This window comes from Augochlora pura, chromosome 5 (genome assembly GCF_028453695.1).
Source record: "Augochlora pura isolate Apur16 chromosome 5, APUR_v2.2.1, whole genome shotgun sequence".
NCBI lineage: Eukaryota > Metazoa > Arthropoda > Insecta > Hymenoptera > Halictidae > Augochlora > Augochlora pura.
This window is the reverse complement of record NC_135776.1, coordinates 2,934,806-2,950,868: the sequence shown is the minus strand read 5'-3', so window position 1 is coordinate 2,950,868 and position 16,063 is coordinate 2,934,806. Positions and strand designations below refer to the sequence as shown.

At 45.7% G+C, this 16,063-nt stretch overlaps 1 protein-coding gene across 1 annotated transcript in view; it reads left to right on the top strand.

Moving 5' to 3' along the window:
* The window catches only part of LOC144470534 (protein turtle), a 74,915-nt gene extending 59,933 nt beyond the window's left edge, over nt 1-14,982 (top strand). Inside the window, exon 13 of the mRNA XM_078181808.1 lies at nt 11,306-14,982. Coding sequence (XP_078037934.1) covers nt 11,306-12,527 — 1,222 coding nt within the window. The 3' untranslated portion in view covers nt 12,528-14,982. The remainder of the gene's footprint in view (nt 1-11,305) is intronic.
* The last annotated feature ends 1,081 nt before the right edge of the window (nt 14,983-16,063 follow it).

The window sequence follows — 16,063 nt, the reverse complement described above, 5'->3', positions numbered from 1 at the left end:
GTATTCGTCTCTCGAGCCGATCAAATACCGCGTACGATCTATAATCTCTCGCGGCATCGGTATAGTTCGAGACACTTAGTTGTGCTTGCTCCAAACGAGACACGGCGTATATTTTTTTCCTGATACAGTATATTACCTGATATAGTATATTTTCTGATATAGTATATTCGCTGATATAGTATATTCGCTGATACAGTATATATTCGGGCGTGTCAAAGGAACGATCGGCGCAGCTCCCTAGATCGCGATCGATGTTCGGATCACGCCAAGTGTTTTTGCTCGATCTCCCCCCGCCTCTCTAACGTGTCGCGTTCGAAGCGTGCAGACACGTCCGCCGAGACGCGAACCCAGGCGAGAGAAAACAGAGAGACCCGGAGTTCAAACGACCGAGAAGTACGAACGACAAAAAATAAAAAGAAAAAAGACATAGAGATGAAAAAAAGATCGAACACGCCAAAAAGAGAGACCGAGAACGAACAAACCGTATAATAGAGTAGTCGGGCAAAAAAATAAATAAATAAATAAATAAACGGTAATCGTAGCGTCTAGAGCGGAAAAATGTCGAGTAAAAAAAAGAACATGTCGAGAAAGAATAAAAAAAATGTCGTAAACGAGAAAAGAATGTCGAGTAAAGAAAAAAGAGAAAGATAGAACAGTACACGGTCGTGAGAGAGAGCACGCTCGCCGAACGTCGTCGCAAAAATATTTTATCCCGACGAGAAAATAAAAAAAAAAGAAAAAAGAATCAAACCACACCCGTACGTACGTATGAAAACGAGGAATCGGCCTCGATAACACCGAGAGGTGTTCAAGCTTTGAAATCACGCCAAGCGGACTTGCACGTGTAGTAGCGGGTACTCAGCCGACTATTATGATTTCCATCGTGGCATCCAAAAGTCCACAATACGACTGCAGTGATGCCTATTCTGGATCGTATGTCGCCTTTGTTTCCCGCGACGAAGCCATTTCGTTTGTCGTTCGACGCCCGTTTTCTTCCACCCGTTCCTTCACTCTCTCTCTCTGTCTCTCTCTCTCTCTTGCTACTTCTCTCTCTTTTGCTATTACCCTCTCTCTATCTATCTCTCTCTCTCTATCGCTCTCTCTGTCTCTCTATCTGTCATTCTATCATTCTCCTTCCTCCTTCCGTCTCTTTATTTTTTCGTTCGTCCCACACACAAGCCAGTCGGTTTTTCGTTCTCCGCGCGTTCACCCGGCCGCGAATTATTTTCCGCTGGTAATTCCATTCACCGTCCTCCATTCTCATCGACGCAGTTACTCTAACCAGAGATTTCCCTCCCCGTTCCACCACCACCACCACCACCACCGCCCACTATTACCATCGTCGTTGCCGTTATTTCGCTCTCTGTCCGAGCATATTTATTCGAGAACACCGACACACGCGCGCATCCTTTTCATGTGTGTATGCGCGCGCGGGCGCGCGTGTGTCTGTCGCGCCGCGACACGGGGGGCTTATCGCGCGTGTCCCGCGAGCGGAGCGGAGCGAGAGGCCACTTTTCGTATTTGGCTAGCCGTGAAAATATCGCTAATGCAACGGGCCGCTGTTCATCACGGATATTTGTGTTGAGAGCAATTAACGATCGGCCGCTGTTTACGCGACGCAGTCCCGCTGTTTGCGCACGAAAACTGGCCGGAAGTCGGCCCGAAAAAGCCTTCCCTGAAATATCGAGTGTTCGGTCCCCCGAGGGGGAATCCCGACGATATTTCAGAGATCCGTGGATTTTTTCGATTAGGGGATCATCGCGCGATCCTCGTTCATCGTTCGACGATCGAACTTTATTTTTCGCGTCTTTTCTTCTCTGAGGTGGCTGTTCGAAAGCTCTGTTTCAGCTTTATAATATCATTTTATTGGATTTTTGAAATAATCAGGGTGCTATTGGGAAGAGTATAAAATCGTGAGAAATTAGATTGTTTAAAAATTCGAACAAAACAGTACGGTAGAAAAGACATCTAAGACATCGATTCATCGAATTTACATAAAAATAGAACGAGTATTTAAATAAATTTAACCCTTTGCACTCGGAGCCATTTTAACTGTAAGTCTGAAATCATTTTTCTGATTCGTGGTATTTCCATTCTATTTAAGAAAATCAATTTTTATGCATACAAAATTTATTCTCGCGACTCCTGCCAACAGTTTTACTACTTGATAACTTTTTAAATTTAAACCTTATTGTTACAAAAATTATTTTGCAACGTAATAGAATAATTTTAATGCTGCTTCAGAGTCACCACTCGAATCCAAAGGGTTAATAACCGTGACAGTGCATACAATCGCAAAGGGTTAACAATATTACCAAAAATTGCCTAACAAATTCAGAAACGTGTATCAAACGAACAAAATCATCGCGGCCAGCTTTCGACGCGAAACAGCGCGCGATAATCGAGCGCCGATCGAAAAATCGCGGAGAAATTGGAGAAATCGGAGAAAATTCGCGCGATCGTAATCGGTCAAGGGTCCGCGCAATCGGCGCAAACCTGCAAAGGGAACAATTCCGCGTTTGATTAAGATCGTCGCGACCCGCATCGGAAGATCTCGAAATCCTCGTTTCCCGAAGTGTCGAAAATTGCCGGGAATTTCGCGACGCTGTCGGCCACGAATCAATAAACGCGGCAATCGGTTCGGAATCGTCGTAACGACGGTTGAAATTCCGCGGCGGTTTGGAATCGCGTCGATCGCGTTACGGTCGAATTTTAATCGCGACCGTTTTGGCCGCGGCGCACAAAGCAAATTGAACTCGTTATCCGATTATAACGTGTGCCGCCGCGAACACCGAATCGAATACGGGGGAAAATAAAAAATACCCTGGCGCGAGTTTCCTCCGCGGGGGCTCTGTATCTCGCGGCGCGCGATAAGCCCCGCAGTTTTTGGTTTTCCGCGCGCGAGCGCGCGGTTTTCTCCGCTCGATGAGAATGTTGCACGTTTTTTCTACCTATACACACACGTATATCCAGAACGGGCTGGACGGTTCAGCCACTGCCAAAAGATTTTGAGTCGCGGGATCGGGTTCGTCGGCCCCCGGAACGAATTGATTGATTAACGATTAATACAGCCGGTCCCAAAAGTTCGTCTCGAATTTTTAATCGAACGCGAGCTTTCTGCTCGAGTTTCTTCGATTTAATTTAGATAATATTCGGACTGATTTAACACGGTATTCAGATAGAAAACCGATCGCATTCGATCGAAGTTTTGGGACGGCGTCTTCGAAGACCGAGACAAAAGATTAAAGGTTGATCGAGTCCGGTGCGCGAACACGATCCCGACGGAGCCTCGAGGAATCGAGGATCGCGGTCAGAGCAAGGATCAGAAGAGAGCCAACGCGCGCTAGAGAATACCGGGGATCGAGAGGCAGCGGCGAGAAAGACGGAACTCTACTCGCGCGAATCGATGGAATAAATCGAAGAAAAACAGAAAGGAAAATCGAAAAAGGTTCTTTCTCTCTCTCTCGCCGTTTCACACTCTCTCTCTCTTTCTCTCTCTCCGCCGTGCCCGTCAGCCGTTTCTCGGCGACGCGCGGTTTCCGTCGCGCGAAGGCAAACGCGGGGCGCCGTTTCTCTTTTTTTCGTTTTCTGAACACGCGCTGTACACGAGAGAGCAAAAAGGAAAAAAAGAGAGAACGAGCACGGAAACAATGCGAAAGAGACAAAAAAAAATATACACACACACACACACAAGCGGAACGATAAAAGAGCAAAGTAGAAACGTGTAAAAAAGAAAAAACGGCGCACCGAGAAACGAGACCGTGTGCATAGAGCGAATAGAAAAAAAAAAAAAAAAGAAAAACGTATAGATAAAATCGAACGGCCGAGAACCGTGTTTCCCCGTTAGAGAAGACCGAGAAACGAACGGAGAGAATAGAAAAAAAAAAATAAAAAAACATAAACGATCGGTTAAGAAAGCACGATGGAACACCGAGTGTTTTAGAGACGAACGGAGAGAAACGTATAAAATCGAGAAAACAAAAAAAACGAACGAACGAAAAAAAACAGTACGGTATCGACGAAAAACAAAAAAAAAACAAAAAAAACAAAAAAAAAATTCTACTACAAGAAAGGATGAAAACGTGGGCGTCTCTTGTCCTCCTCTCTCTCTGTGTTTTCTGTAGGTCGACAAATCTAAACGCGTGCGGCGAGTCAGTCTCGACGCTGACCCGTTGCAGCCCGTTGAATCCGCAACTACCACCACCACCACCACAACCTCTTCATCAACCACCACTTCCTACGCAAGTAACCACCCCCGCCACTGCCACCTCGGAGCCGGTCCACGAGCAGGCCCCCCCGAACCGTGATCGTGACCATCACGCGCTCCACCTCGATAATCGAGATTACGAGAGCGTGTTTATCATAGAGAGGCGGAACAGTAAGCCTAACCTCCGCTAGCCACATTGAAAAAAGAAAAACTACCAAGTACTAACAATACTACTACTATACTACTACTTACTACTATTACTGCTACTACTACTTACTATTACTGCTACTACTACTACTACTACTACTACTACTATTACCTACTACTACTACTACTGCTACTACCTACTACTTACTACTACTCTACTAACTACCTACTACCACCACTCTACTGCTACCACCATCAGTACGTACCCGAGACGACGGTTGCTCCCGAGAGACCACGAAAAAGAATAAGATCTCGCCGACGGTGTTACATGTATGTGTTTGTGTGTGTACCCGAGCAAAAAAAGAACACCGGAGAACCTAAATAGCAGAGAGAGATCGACGCTACGTCGTAGTCGATCGAATATATACCTCGTCGTTGATCGATCGAGCGAGCATAATCGACATCATTTGCCGAGCCCCTGGGGACGTGTTCTTCTGAGACCCGTTGCCAGTGTCACTGAATTAACTACTGCTACTACCGCTACTACTTTACTTAACTGTACTATAATACCGCTACCAACTACTACCACTACTACTACTACTACCACTACTGCTACTACTACTACTGCTACTGCTACCAACAAGAACAACCAACCAACTAACAACTACTACCGCTACCGAATTTTACTACCTACCTACTGTGCGAGACTACAGCTCTGCAATGTGTACCTGCTAGGACCTACTAATCTACCACTACCATCTACTACTACTATCTACTACTTAGGATGATTGTCATGACTGTAGATGAGATCAGCAGTACAGGCAATACAGCTAGGAGTCACACTAGTAACATCCAGTCAGTACCCTATATACCTTCGTTCGGCGGAATTAGGGAGTACATAGATAAGAGTGTTCATCGAGGCAAGACGGTAGATGTGTTTACGTAGTTGATGATTACGGATCGTTCACGGGCCCGGTTCACATGCTTCGTGGACGACGCGGCTGCGTGTCCACGGGGGGCTGTTGTTTTTATTAGCGCGGTTCATGGGGGTAGTTTTTCGCTTAGACAACGAAGAGACTTTCTCTCGACTTATTTTCGTCGGGCTGTGGTTCTACCTTGATCAATTAATAATATAATATATTTGATAATAAGGATGATATAATTAATTTTTTAATCGACGATTAGGTACGTAGAAATTTTTAGGTTAGTTTTATTTTCTAGTAAAGTACATTATAAATACGAATATATGTGAATTCTGCTCTTAATATTTTACCAGTAGCCTCAAAATCATTATAAAATTAAAGGACATTAATTCTTAATTATAATCCATAAATCTCCTTAATTTATTCAATAATTCTCCAGAGCAAAGAATAATCCACTCTCAACGAATCTGCATACATTCGAACGAACTTAATAATGAATTGAACGCTCGTAAAAAGTGTTAATCAAATTAGCAAACTTCTGTATAATAACCGCTTTTTCCAATCGCGAGCTTGAAGATCAATAAAGCGGGACTAAAAGAATGATCGTGCGAAGTTGGAGCCGGAGAAGTCGAAAGAAAGTCGATAACGAAGATGATAATCCGGAGCATAAGATTAACGATATAATTAATTGAAATCGATCGTCTGACACGCAGGCGCGTCGCTCCCTAGATGAAACCACGTTCTGCTTCTTTTGCGCAAATTTGCTCGGGGTTTGGCGAACGAGGCTACACCGCGTGGTTATTATTGCATAAATAAATATATATCGTACATTGTGGATCCGATCAATGAAGCCTGCCGCGCGTACCGACATCACTTGTATCGATCGTCATGTTCATTCACGATCTCGCCTCGACCATTCATTTATATATATGTATATCGTATAGCTATCATAATTCACCTTATACTCGTTCACCTCATTTTTACGATGTTCGTTTTTCGTTGTTCCTTTCGTTCTTGATCTGCCAGTCGCATATACCATATGTACGATATGTATATGTACATATATGTGTACACGTGGATATTTATGTCTACATATTTATGTACACGTGTGGATTTATATATACGTGTAGATTTATATGATTTATATATAGATTTATATATACGTGTAGATTTATGTACACGTGTTGATTCATTCATACGTGTAGATTTATATGCGTGTATATATTTATATATACATGTGCATTTATATACGTATACGTATCCGATATTCTGCGCATTTCACACCGAACCAGCCGCGCCTTCTTTCTTTGATCCCTTTATCATTCTCGTTCTCACCCACACTCGCTCGTATCTTGTCGATCCACCTCGCCTCACCGAAATCACGTTCGCTATCACCGTCTCTCACTCCACCATAGCAAGACTGTCGGTCGTCTCTCGTTGATGCCACTCGCTCAATCGATAGACGATACCTGAAACGTTGCCAGCGGGTCGACGGCTCCCTTCGATCGATCGAGCAATCCTTTCGTCGACGATCGTAGACCCGCGGATCCCCGCGCACGTGGGTCACCATGATATCTCTCGCGCGACCATGAAATCTACATGGCTCCGTGATATCTCTCGCCACCATGAAATCTACATGGCTCCATGACATCTCTCGCCACCATGAAATCTACGCGGCTCCATGACATCTCGCGCCGCGCCCGCGTTTTCCGCGCGAAGTCGGCGATTCCTCGTCGAACCGCGGACGATCCGCGCGTCCACCGATCGCGTGTCGACGTCGCGACGCGGAGCCGTCGACCCCGCTCTCAAGTCAATTTTTGCTCGTATGTTCAAAGTTCTCTATGAGTTTTCGCGCAAAATTTCTCTACCAGTAGATGCACCGAAGTAACACTTGTTCTCGAGAATTCATTCGGTAGTTTGCTTCGTTTACTTTCAAGATTATATACTTCGGGCCGATACCGGCAGACCAGGGGGCCGATCAGAACGGCGGAGGATCGATTCCTAATAACAATTGACCTCGCGTTCATCGAATTTATTCGATTCCTGTATTTATCGTACGAGGCGTGGTATTCTTTTTTAATTGAAAAGTGGAGAGTGTAATAGAACAAATGAATCCTTTGATTTATTTTCCTAAATGGTAAAAGGATTTATTTGTCTTGTACTTTTTACTCTTGAACTGAAAGAGAAGTATAAAATAATAAATCCTTTTGTTCTTTTATTTGATTTTGAAGAATGGAAGGATTTACTTGTTTTGTGGTATATTTTACTGAATTGCAAGGAAATTAATATGCCTCGTTTGATAAGCACAGGGCTGGCTATTTTATTTCGTTCATTATTCGTTCGATAAATGGCTAAACAAATTGCTATCGATTTCCTAGTAAAAATCTGCCGGAATTGGCCCAGCTGTTTATTCTCACCTTTTAACCCTTTTCTCTGTCTCTTCACGTTGAAAGGATCTCGATATCACACGGAAAGTGCGAACGAGACGCGTTCGCTTTTCAATCTTTTCTCTCTCTCTCTCTCTATCTCTCTTTCTCTCTCTTCTTCTTTCTCTCTATCTCTAACTTCATCTATCTCTCTATCTATCTCTATCTCGCTCTCTATCTCTCTCTCTTTCTTTCTATCTCTATCTCTATCTCTCTCACGTAGCATGTCACACTTGACCGAGCATGCCAATGAGAAACCAGCAATCGAACTATATAATCCTATATATATATATATATTTTATATATAAAAGAGATTTGAGATTCACCAACGAAAAGTTAAAAGATAAGGAAAAAGAAAGAGTTTTTGAGCAAAAAAAAAAAAGAGAAAAAAAGCAAAAAAAAAATAACAAAAGATAAGCGAATCGATCGAAAGAAATTTTTTAACCGAAACTGTTTGTATTCTTTTCCTCTTTTCCAGTCTATCGATTTTAGACGAGCCGTAAAAAGACGCGATCGCATTCGAACACTCGGACATAAGCAAACGAAAAAGCAATAGGTAAGCCGCTCTCACTGCGGCTCTACCCTCCACCAACCCCCAACCCCCAACCACCACCCCCACCCCAAAAAAAAAGAAACAACCCGAAACAAAACTGCATCCAAATATTATAACACACACGACTGTCTCATTGTATTTATTCATGTTTTTTGGAACGTTTAACACCGACGGTCGTCGCTGTACGAGTTGCTCGATATCCCTTGCGAATCCCCCACGACCGGCGAGCGTTACTCTTATTTCGATGTGCTTCTTCGACTCTCTATCTCTCCCTCTTATCCCAGAACCACCCTTTTTGAACCCCGTTTGCCAATTTTGTATATTTCATTCGGGACATCGTGCAGCCGGCCGTACGGTCCACCACGCGCGAACGATTTTTATTTTGAAGAGATGTCGAGCAGCGTCGAAACTCGTGTTAAAATCGACGCGGAACGTCGGCCTAGTTTTTCAACTTTTGCAACGTCGTCCGTGAAATTATCGCGATTAAAGTTAGCTCGTGAAATTCGTCGTGGAAAACTGAAGAGAAAACGTGTAGCAAGTTTTTTTTTATTCGGCTGTTGTTGTCGAGATAATCGAGTTCGAAGAAGTCCGCGTCGGACGGACGCGTCTGACCGTGGCCGTCCGTTTCCACTGCGGCGCGCCGGACGTATTCGTATCTCCGTAACGGCGCGTCGCACGGGGGAACGTCGCCCCACGTGTTCGACGCGGTTTTTCGCGTACTATAAGAGACCGGTGCCCGATCAGATCGTATCGCCGGCGACACGATGGCCCACACGTATATCGTTCGATTTGATCTTGTTCTTCGTATAGTTTCGCCGCGCCTCCAGAGTACCCGGCTTTCGTTTCACCTTTGTTTCGCCGCGCCAGCACGGTTTATAGTTTTCTACGGGTATCGTTTTGTTCTCGCGCCCGTGTTGTCCTCTTCCAATTTTTTGGGGAACGACGCGTCCGCCAAAATGCGCGCGCTCGCGTTCCGACGATCTCGATCGAGGGTGGTTTGCACGCCGAGAACACGCGTGTCCGTGGGGGGGGGGGCTCGCGCCCCCCCGCCCCCCATCCCCGCCCCCCGGTGATCTATAGTGGATGGAACGAAAACGATACGTGACAAAAAAATTTTCTCATCGCAGTCTATCTATTTGCTCCCTAAACACCACCGCCTAGAAGTAACGTTCGGTTATTTAGCGTTATATTTCTTATCATTATCGCCACGATCTTGTTTTTTGTGAATGTAATCGTTGTGTTACAACATTCTCTCTCTCCCCCATCTTTCCCTGCTGCCGGACCCGAAGGAGGAGAAAAGGTGACGAGTTTCGGAGCACCTAAATCCACGATTGCTATTATCACTAAATAATTAATTCAATCGATATATCTCTCTCGATTAAGAAAAAAAAAAAAAGAAAAAAAATAAGGAAAAAAAAAATAGAGAAACATATTCGAAAACAGTCAAAAGCTTGAGAAAAAGATTGGGCAGAAAACAAAAAAATGATCTTTGCTGAGACGAAAAAAAATGAATAAAGAATTGCGTACAAAAAAAGAAAAAAAAAGATACAGTAAAGAATATAGCGAGAAAACAAATGTATTACAAATGAAAGAGAAAGATCCAGTCACTGGCAACGCCCACCCACCCACAACCCACGTCACGCCCGACCACTCGTGCACCGGAATGTGCATGCGCATGCATCCCCCTGCCTGCATCCGTTATATTCGTTATTATATACGTACAGGCAGTTGAATCTGAACCAGATATAGATATATATAAATATATATTTATATTTATATCTTGTACGTTCAAACTTGTACGTCTCTTCTGCCTTTCGTTCCATTGTTTTTAATCTAGCAAACTTATGTTACCTTTTATCGTTTTATGTTCGTGGTTTAACGTTGCGTGTCTTTTTTACGTCGTTGTTGCACGTTATTGCTGTACGGCGGCCCGCCAACCACGTCGGAGGAGGTCTAGACAGTTTTTATAAACAACGAAGGATCGATCATTGCATTGATATGGAATTGATATCTTTTTTGATATTGTGTAGGTAATGGCGTCGAATTGAATCGCTTTGGAGGAATTGATTTTATGGTGTCAGATTTGGAATGAGTTATTTTTTGAGAGAGGACAACTGATGCACTTGCAATATAGGTGCTAATACCATCCTGGTACCTTCGAGATGACTTTGGGATACCTTCGGGATCCAAATACCTTTAAGATATCTTCCAGATACCTGCCAGGTACCATAACTGATCCCCATACGTGCATACTGTCAACGGTCTTTACACCATTTCCTTTCTTTGCCACGTCACTTATGTCACCCACAAAGTGTCTTCACTCTAAATAAAGATTTTTAATCAGCATATCAAAATTTACAATTATCACAGCAGAAACTCATTATTGAACTGTGCAAATAATTTACGAAAGACTTGTTATAAGCAGACTAAGGATTTTTATGCCAAAGTATTATTGCATCAATTGCAAGCCACGAGAACTGCCTAAGAATTTATTCTGGTCTTGAATAATTTTCACGAGTAGTAAATTATGCAATAATGTAATCAATAAGGTTTATGTAGTACAGTGGAATCTCTTGGTTGAAGCAGACCTATCAAACTATAGAAAATGACCGGTTCTTGAATTTGTGTATGCTGTAAAAATATCTTCGTCAGAGATTTGTTTATAGTCTTCTCTATTCAAGCATATATTACAATATAATTATTATAAAGAGTTGGACGCCTTTTCTGATATAACAGAGGGGCCCGAAAAATTTCAGAAAGCATAAAAATCCAAGTCCGTTTACAAGAGTCCCAACAACAAAAGCGCACCCATTTGTCAGCGACATTGCAGCTGCACTAATTATCACGACCCAGTTGTCTGCTCTCTCAAAGAATCGCAACGATATCTCGACCAATTAGAAGCTCTAAATAAAAAGATTTCTAAAAAAAAAAAGTCTGGAAAGCGATAAAATTGGACGCGCCTCGACGCCTCCGTCGACGCGGTCGACGGGCCCCGGCCCGCGACCCGCCGCCGTTTCCCCTGTCTAACGCTCTGTCTGTCCTACCGTAGACCTAGAAAAAGCCGAGTACCAGGTCTAAACCTGCTGCGCGAGATCCTGACCCCGGACACGCCGGACACGTGCCGCGGTCGTCCGTTGGGTAAGATCTCCCGCGCGGCGGACGGCCGTTTCGTGGTGGCCGACTCCGTGGTGAGCTCGGCGAACAACAGCATCCTGGACGCGTCTAGCAGCGACGACGGCGGTTTCCTGCCTAAGCAACGTCTGAAGTCGTCGTGGCGTCGTCCGCTGGTCGGCACGAGCCAGCTGAGCCTGCGCTCGGACGGTAGCGGGGTGTCGGTGAACGGAGGGGGTCTGCAGTCGATGATGCACCACCATCTGCACCACCACCACCACGGGACGGTGAACTCCCTGGCGAGGATCGCGCCGGCGATCTGCACGATCTCGTCGCCGCGTTTCCTAGCGAGCTCGCCGAGCGGTCCGCAGGTCCCGTGGACGCCGCTGTACTTCAGCGACCTGAGCTCTGTTAGGCAGCCGTCGTCGGTCGAGCGGTCGTTCCCGACGCCGCCGGACTATCTCCAGCTGCGGTCGATGCACCAGCGGTACAGCCAGGAGCTGCCCTCGCTGAAAGCCATCCACGCGGAGTCCAGGAGGTTCGTGCCGGTCCAGCCTCTGGCCACCTCGTCGCCGCCGCAACCGGCGGGCAGACCGAGGGCGAGGCTGCCGCCTAGACACGCGAGGCACGCGAGGTCCGCTCCCGAGCTGGCCGCGTCGCCCGACCTCGAGACATCGCCCGAGAGCAGGTCCAGCAGCTCCGGTTTCGGCAGCAAGAACACATCGCAGCAGAACCAGAGCTCCAGGAGCGGAAGCACCGTAGCGGAATGGAGGCCGCCGCCATACAGACCGCCCCCGCCGCCATTGGTCGGCCGGTGGCTCGAGCTGCAGGACCAGGCGAAGCTCGCCGGTCACACGCACATCCAGAACGCCGTGGACGCCGGCAGCGTCGACGGCCACTACGAGTTCGACCCGGTGTCCTGCACGCCGACGCCCACGTCCGCCTCGACGCCGACCAGGGAGGAGAGGCCGCCCGTTCATCAGATACACACGATACACGTGCCGCATATACATCAGGTGCACACCGTGCACCACCAGCCTGCCAGGTACACCAGGGACAACATCGAGGCCAGGGTGCAGGCCATGAAGGCCGAGTTCCATCAGTTCAGGCAACGACAGGCTAGGAGGAGGCAGAGCGCCCATCTGGAGAGCGCCTGTTGACCAAAACGGTCGCGCGACAGCAGTCTCCTGCGAGAGATTAGGTCTGCTCGGGGACCGGTCCGCGATTCGTGCCGATTATTATTATTGTTCTCGTCGATTCCGTCGTCCCGTCGGAGCAGACCTAGAAATCGGGAGAGCCGGCTCGTCCTGGAGACCAAACCGTTCTAGCACAACGAGGATCGTCTGATTCATGTCAATTCCACTGCAACCATCTCTGCCCTGTTTGCAACCGCATACGGAGAGGACTCCTCGTCGACGGGCATGCGAACGAGACGCGCTCGTCTCGACGAGGAAACCGACTCGAGGAGAAACAGACTCGAGGAGAAGACTTGCTAAGAGAGGAGGACTCGAGAGGGTCGTCCAAGACCCGCGACCACACGCCTACTTGTCCAGCAGACACTTTCTTGCCGGCGCTGCGTTCCACGAGGATCGAACGGCTTTGGTTCGATCGGGACGCTTGGCAAAGAGAGAGAGAGTGCGAGAGTTGACAGAGCCGCGACACGCTCGCGAAGATACTGTACACCGTGATCGAAGAAGGGAGAACGACACTTAAGATTTAAATAATCGTACGCATGTAAGTGATCATTAACGAAAACACACGAGGAGCTGCTGAGGAGTCGAATGCGTTATGCAGTTGTAACACCACGCACATGAACACACACACACACGACATACATGTGGAAGAAGAAGAAGATTATAAGATTATAGGAGGTCGCAAGTTATGCGTCGCTGTAAGACGATGCCTGAAACCGCGTGGCCATCCAAGCTTTAATAACCAAGATATCGATCTCTCCTGTGTCGCATCGAGAGTGCAATTTTTAGACGATTAGGGCAACCGGAGAAAAGATAGCTATTAGAGGTCACACTGTAACGAGGGGTTCAATCTCTCGGTTTAATCCTCGGCCGGCGGACGCCGGGTTCGTTTTGACCCGCGTTGCAACGACTGCATCTGGATCCTCGGCGGTCGTTTGTAATTATCAATTGTTAATATCGAGTCGTCCGTCGACGCTGGTCTTGATATAAATTATGTATAAATGTACGCAAATCGATCGCAATGACTCGAGTGGACCATGGCCGCTGTAACCGCTGGAAAATGTCCGTTGTCCGAGGATTAAACATCGCAATGCAGTGTCGTCGATCATCGCGGCACTTTGCGTTAAATCGTTCGACACGTCGGGAAGAGAGAATTCTTTTCAGCAAAGCGAAAGGCTTTCGGTTTCGGGCAACGTGTTACACGTCGACGACGGAGCAAGGGGACACGTGGATACATGTACACAGAAACATAGAGAGAACGACAAGTACCGCGTGGACACCGAGAAAAATGCACTCACATACACATACACACACACACGCATAATACACATCAACATACGTTCAGAGAGAAAAACCTATCAGAATAAAATAAGTAATTATATCGATGAGCTCGACGGACTCGTGAAACGTGATATTAGGCCGAAGCTTGCCTCGAGATTGCTTAAGGACTCACTCGTACTGCACTGCCTGTTTAGGGTTTCGCTAGCGACCCAACATATTATCGGCACAATAATTTTTCTTAAGCAACGTAAAAACCGAGAAAATGAAAAAAAGATAACCGCGGGAGTAACCGCAAAAAAGTAACAAGGAGAGCAGAAAAAAAAATGGAATAAAATAAATAAAACTAAAAAGTATAAATAAAATACAAGTAATGTAAAGAGGAGGAGGAGGAGGAGAAGGAGACGATGATGATGATGATGATGATGAGGATGAGGATGAGGATGAGGAGGAGATAAATGAACGAGGCGAGCGCGCGCGCGCGTTTCCCCGCTCGGCACTTACACGCGCGTGCACGCCTTCCCCGCGGCATCTCTGATATTCGAATCGAGGAGAGAACAGATACGGAACACGTGAGAGAGAAAGAGAGAGAGAGAGAGAGAGAAAGAACACACACTGCTCGCCGTCATTTTCTGCGCGTGGATCGCGTGATAAATTATGTAATAATCGGGCCTCTTTCGCTCGCAAATAAACCAAACGCAGAACACGATTTCGGGCATCGAGCGGAGAAAGAAAAAAACCGCGCGGAGATACCGAATTGCATTCCAACGGAAACAGGAAACGAGATTTACGTACACACATATATATATATATATAAATAAATAAATAAATATACACACACACACACACATCCTCGAGAAGAACTGCCAACATAATCGACGAGAAGAAGGAGGAAATACACGTCGATCCGTCGTCATGGTCGTCGCCGTCAACGTCGTCGCCAATTCGTCGTCGTCGTCCGGTCGTCGCGACGGAGATCGAACTCGCGGGGAGCTGAAGAGGCCCTAATTCTTCGGGAGACACGCGACGGCAGTTTCGACGGTCCCACGAAATAGATTCGACCATCGCTGCGACACGCGTTGGTCGATTAAATCGCGTCGAGAGAGAGAGTGAGAGTGAGATTGAGATTGAGAGTGAGAGAGAGAGACAGAATGCGGCTGTCTCGGTTATGTTCGAGCGAATTGTTTAAATTTTAGGAAATTCACGGCGGTCACCGGTTACTGCACCGACCACTTACGTTGCGATTCGCGTCGAGCTGGTTGCGGATTTTACGCGATCACGGGGATGTTTAACGAACAGATTTGTCACACGGTAGAAATATTGGGAAACGTTGTAAAGCGTCCAACAATTATCTGCGAATTATTGAGATTGTAGGAATAATTGAGCGGTTCTCGTTTGTTGTAACAGGTGCGGGAGGATTTTTTATTTTTCATAGAAATTCGAAGTGAAGTTGCAGATTTTCTGCGGTTGAGCGAGTAGTTCAAGAGGTAAAGGGGAATTCATTGTTGTGTTACTTTTAAATCGTTAATGGTAGTACTGTCGAGCCCTGGAAATAATTGAAAAGGGTATCGACTAAGACTCCGGTAACAATATAAAGAATATATTAAACGTCTTTCAAAATCGTGGTAGAAATAGCGTAGTCGGAATCGCAAAGTTTTAACTAATTCAAATATTAAATCGACCCGGTCTCGCGTCTCACATAACCTACAAGATTCAAGCGATGTTCCAAATCGGAATTCGATTCTCCAATTAATATCCACGGAAATGAAAGAAAAACGAACAAGAGGACTCTGCGAATCGTCGGAGAACTTTTATTGCAACCTGCATATTTTTACATCGTTGCGTCGCCTCGCAAAAATTGTATACATCTTGTAAAAACATCAGAGTGTCGAACTAAATTATAAAACACTGCTAATCTAAATTATACAACACCTACAATTGTTTAAACGAATTTCCTGATTGGATCTATCAGTTTAAAATCTATTTAACGAGTAATAGGGAAAATTGTTATTCGCAATGTTTCGCAAAATTTCAATTATAAATTGAAATATAAAATTATAAAGACACAAGAGGAAGAATCTAAAGAACATCGTCGCATTGTTCTCGGCTTCTCTAAATTATTAAACAGGAGCGTTGGACAAATTGCTAAATAATTTATTCGCTGTAGTTTTTAAAGCCGTGTCGAATAATTATAAAAAAATATCCGCAGCCGAGAGTTTCGTGAA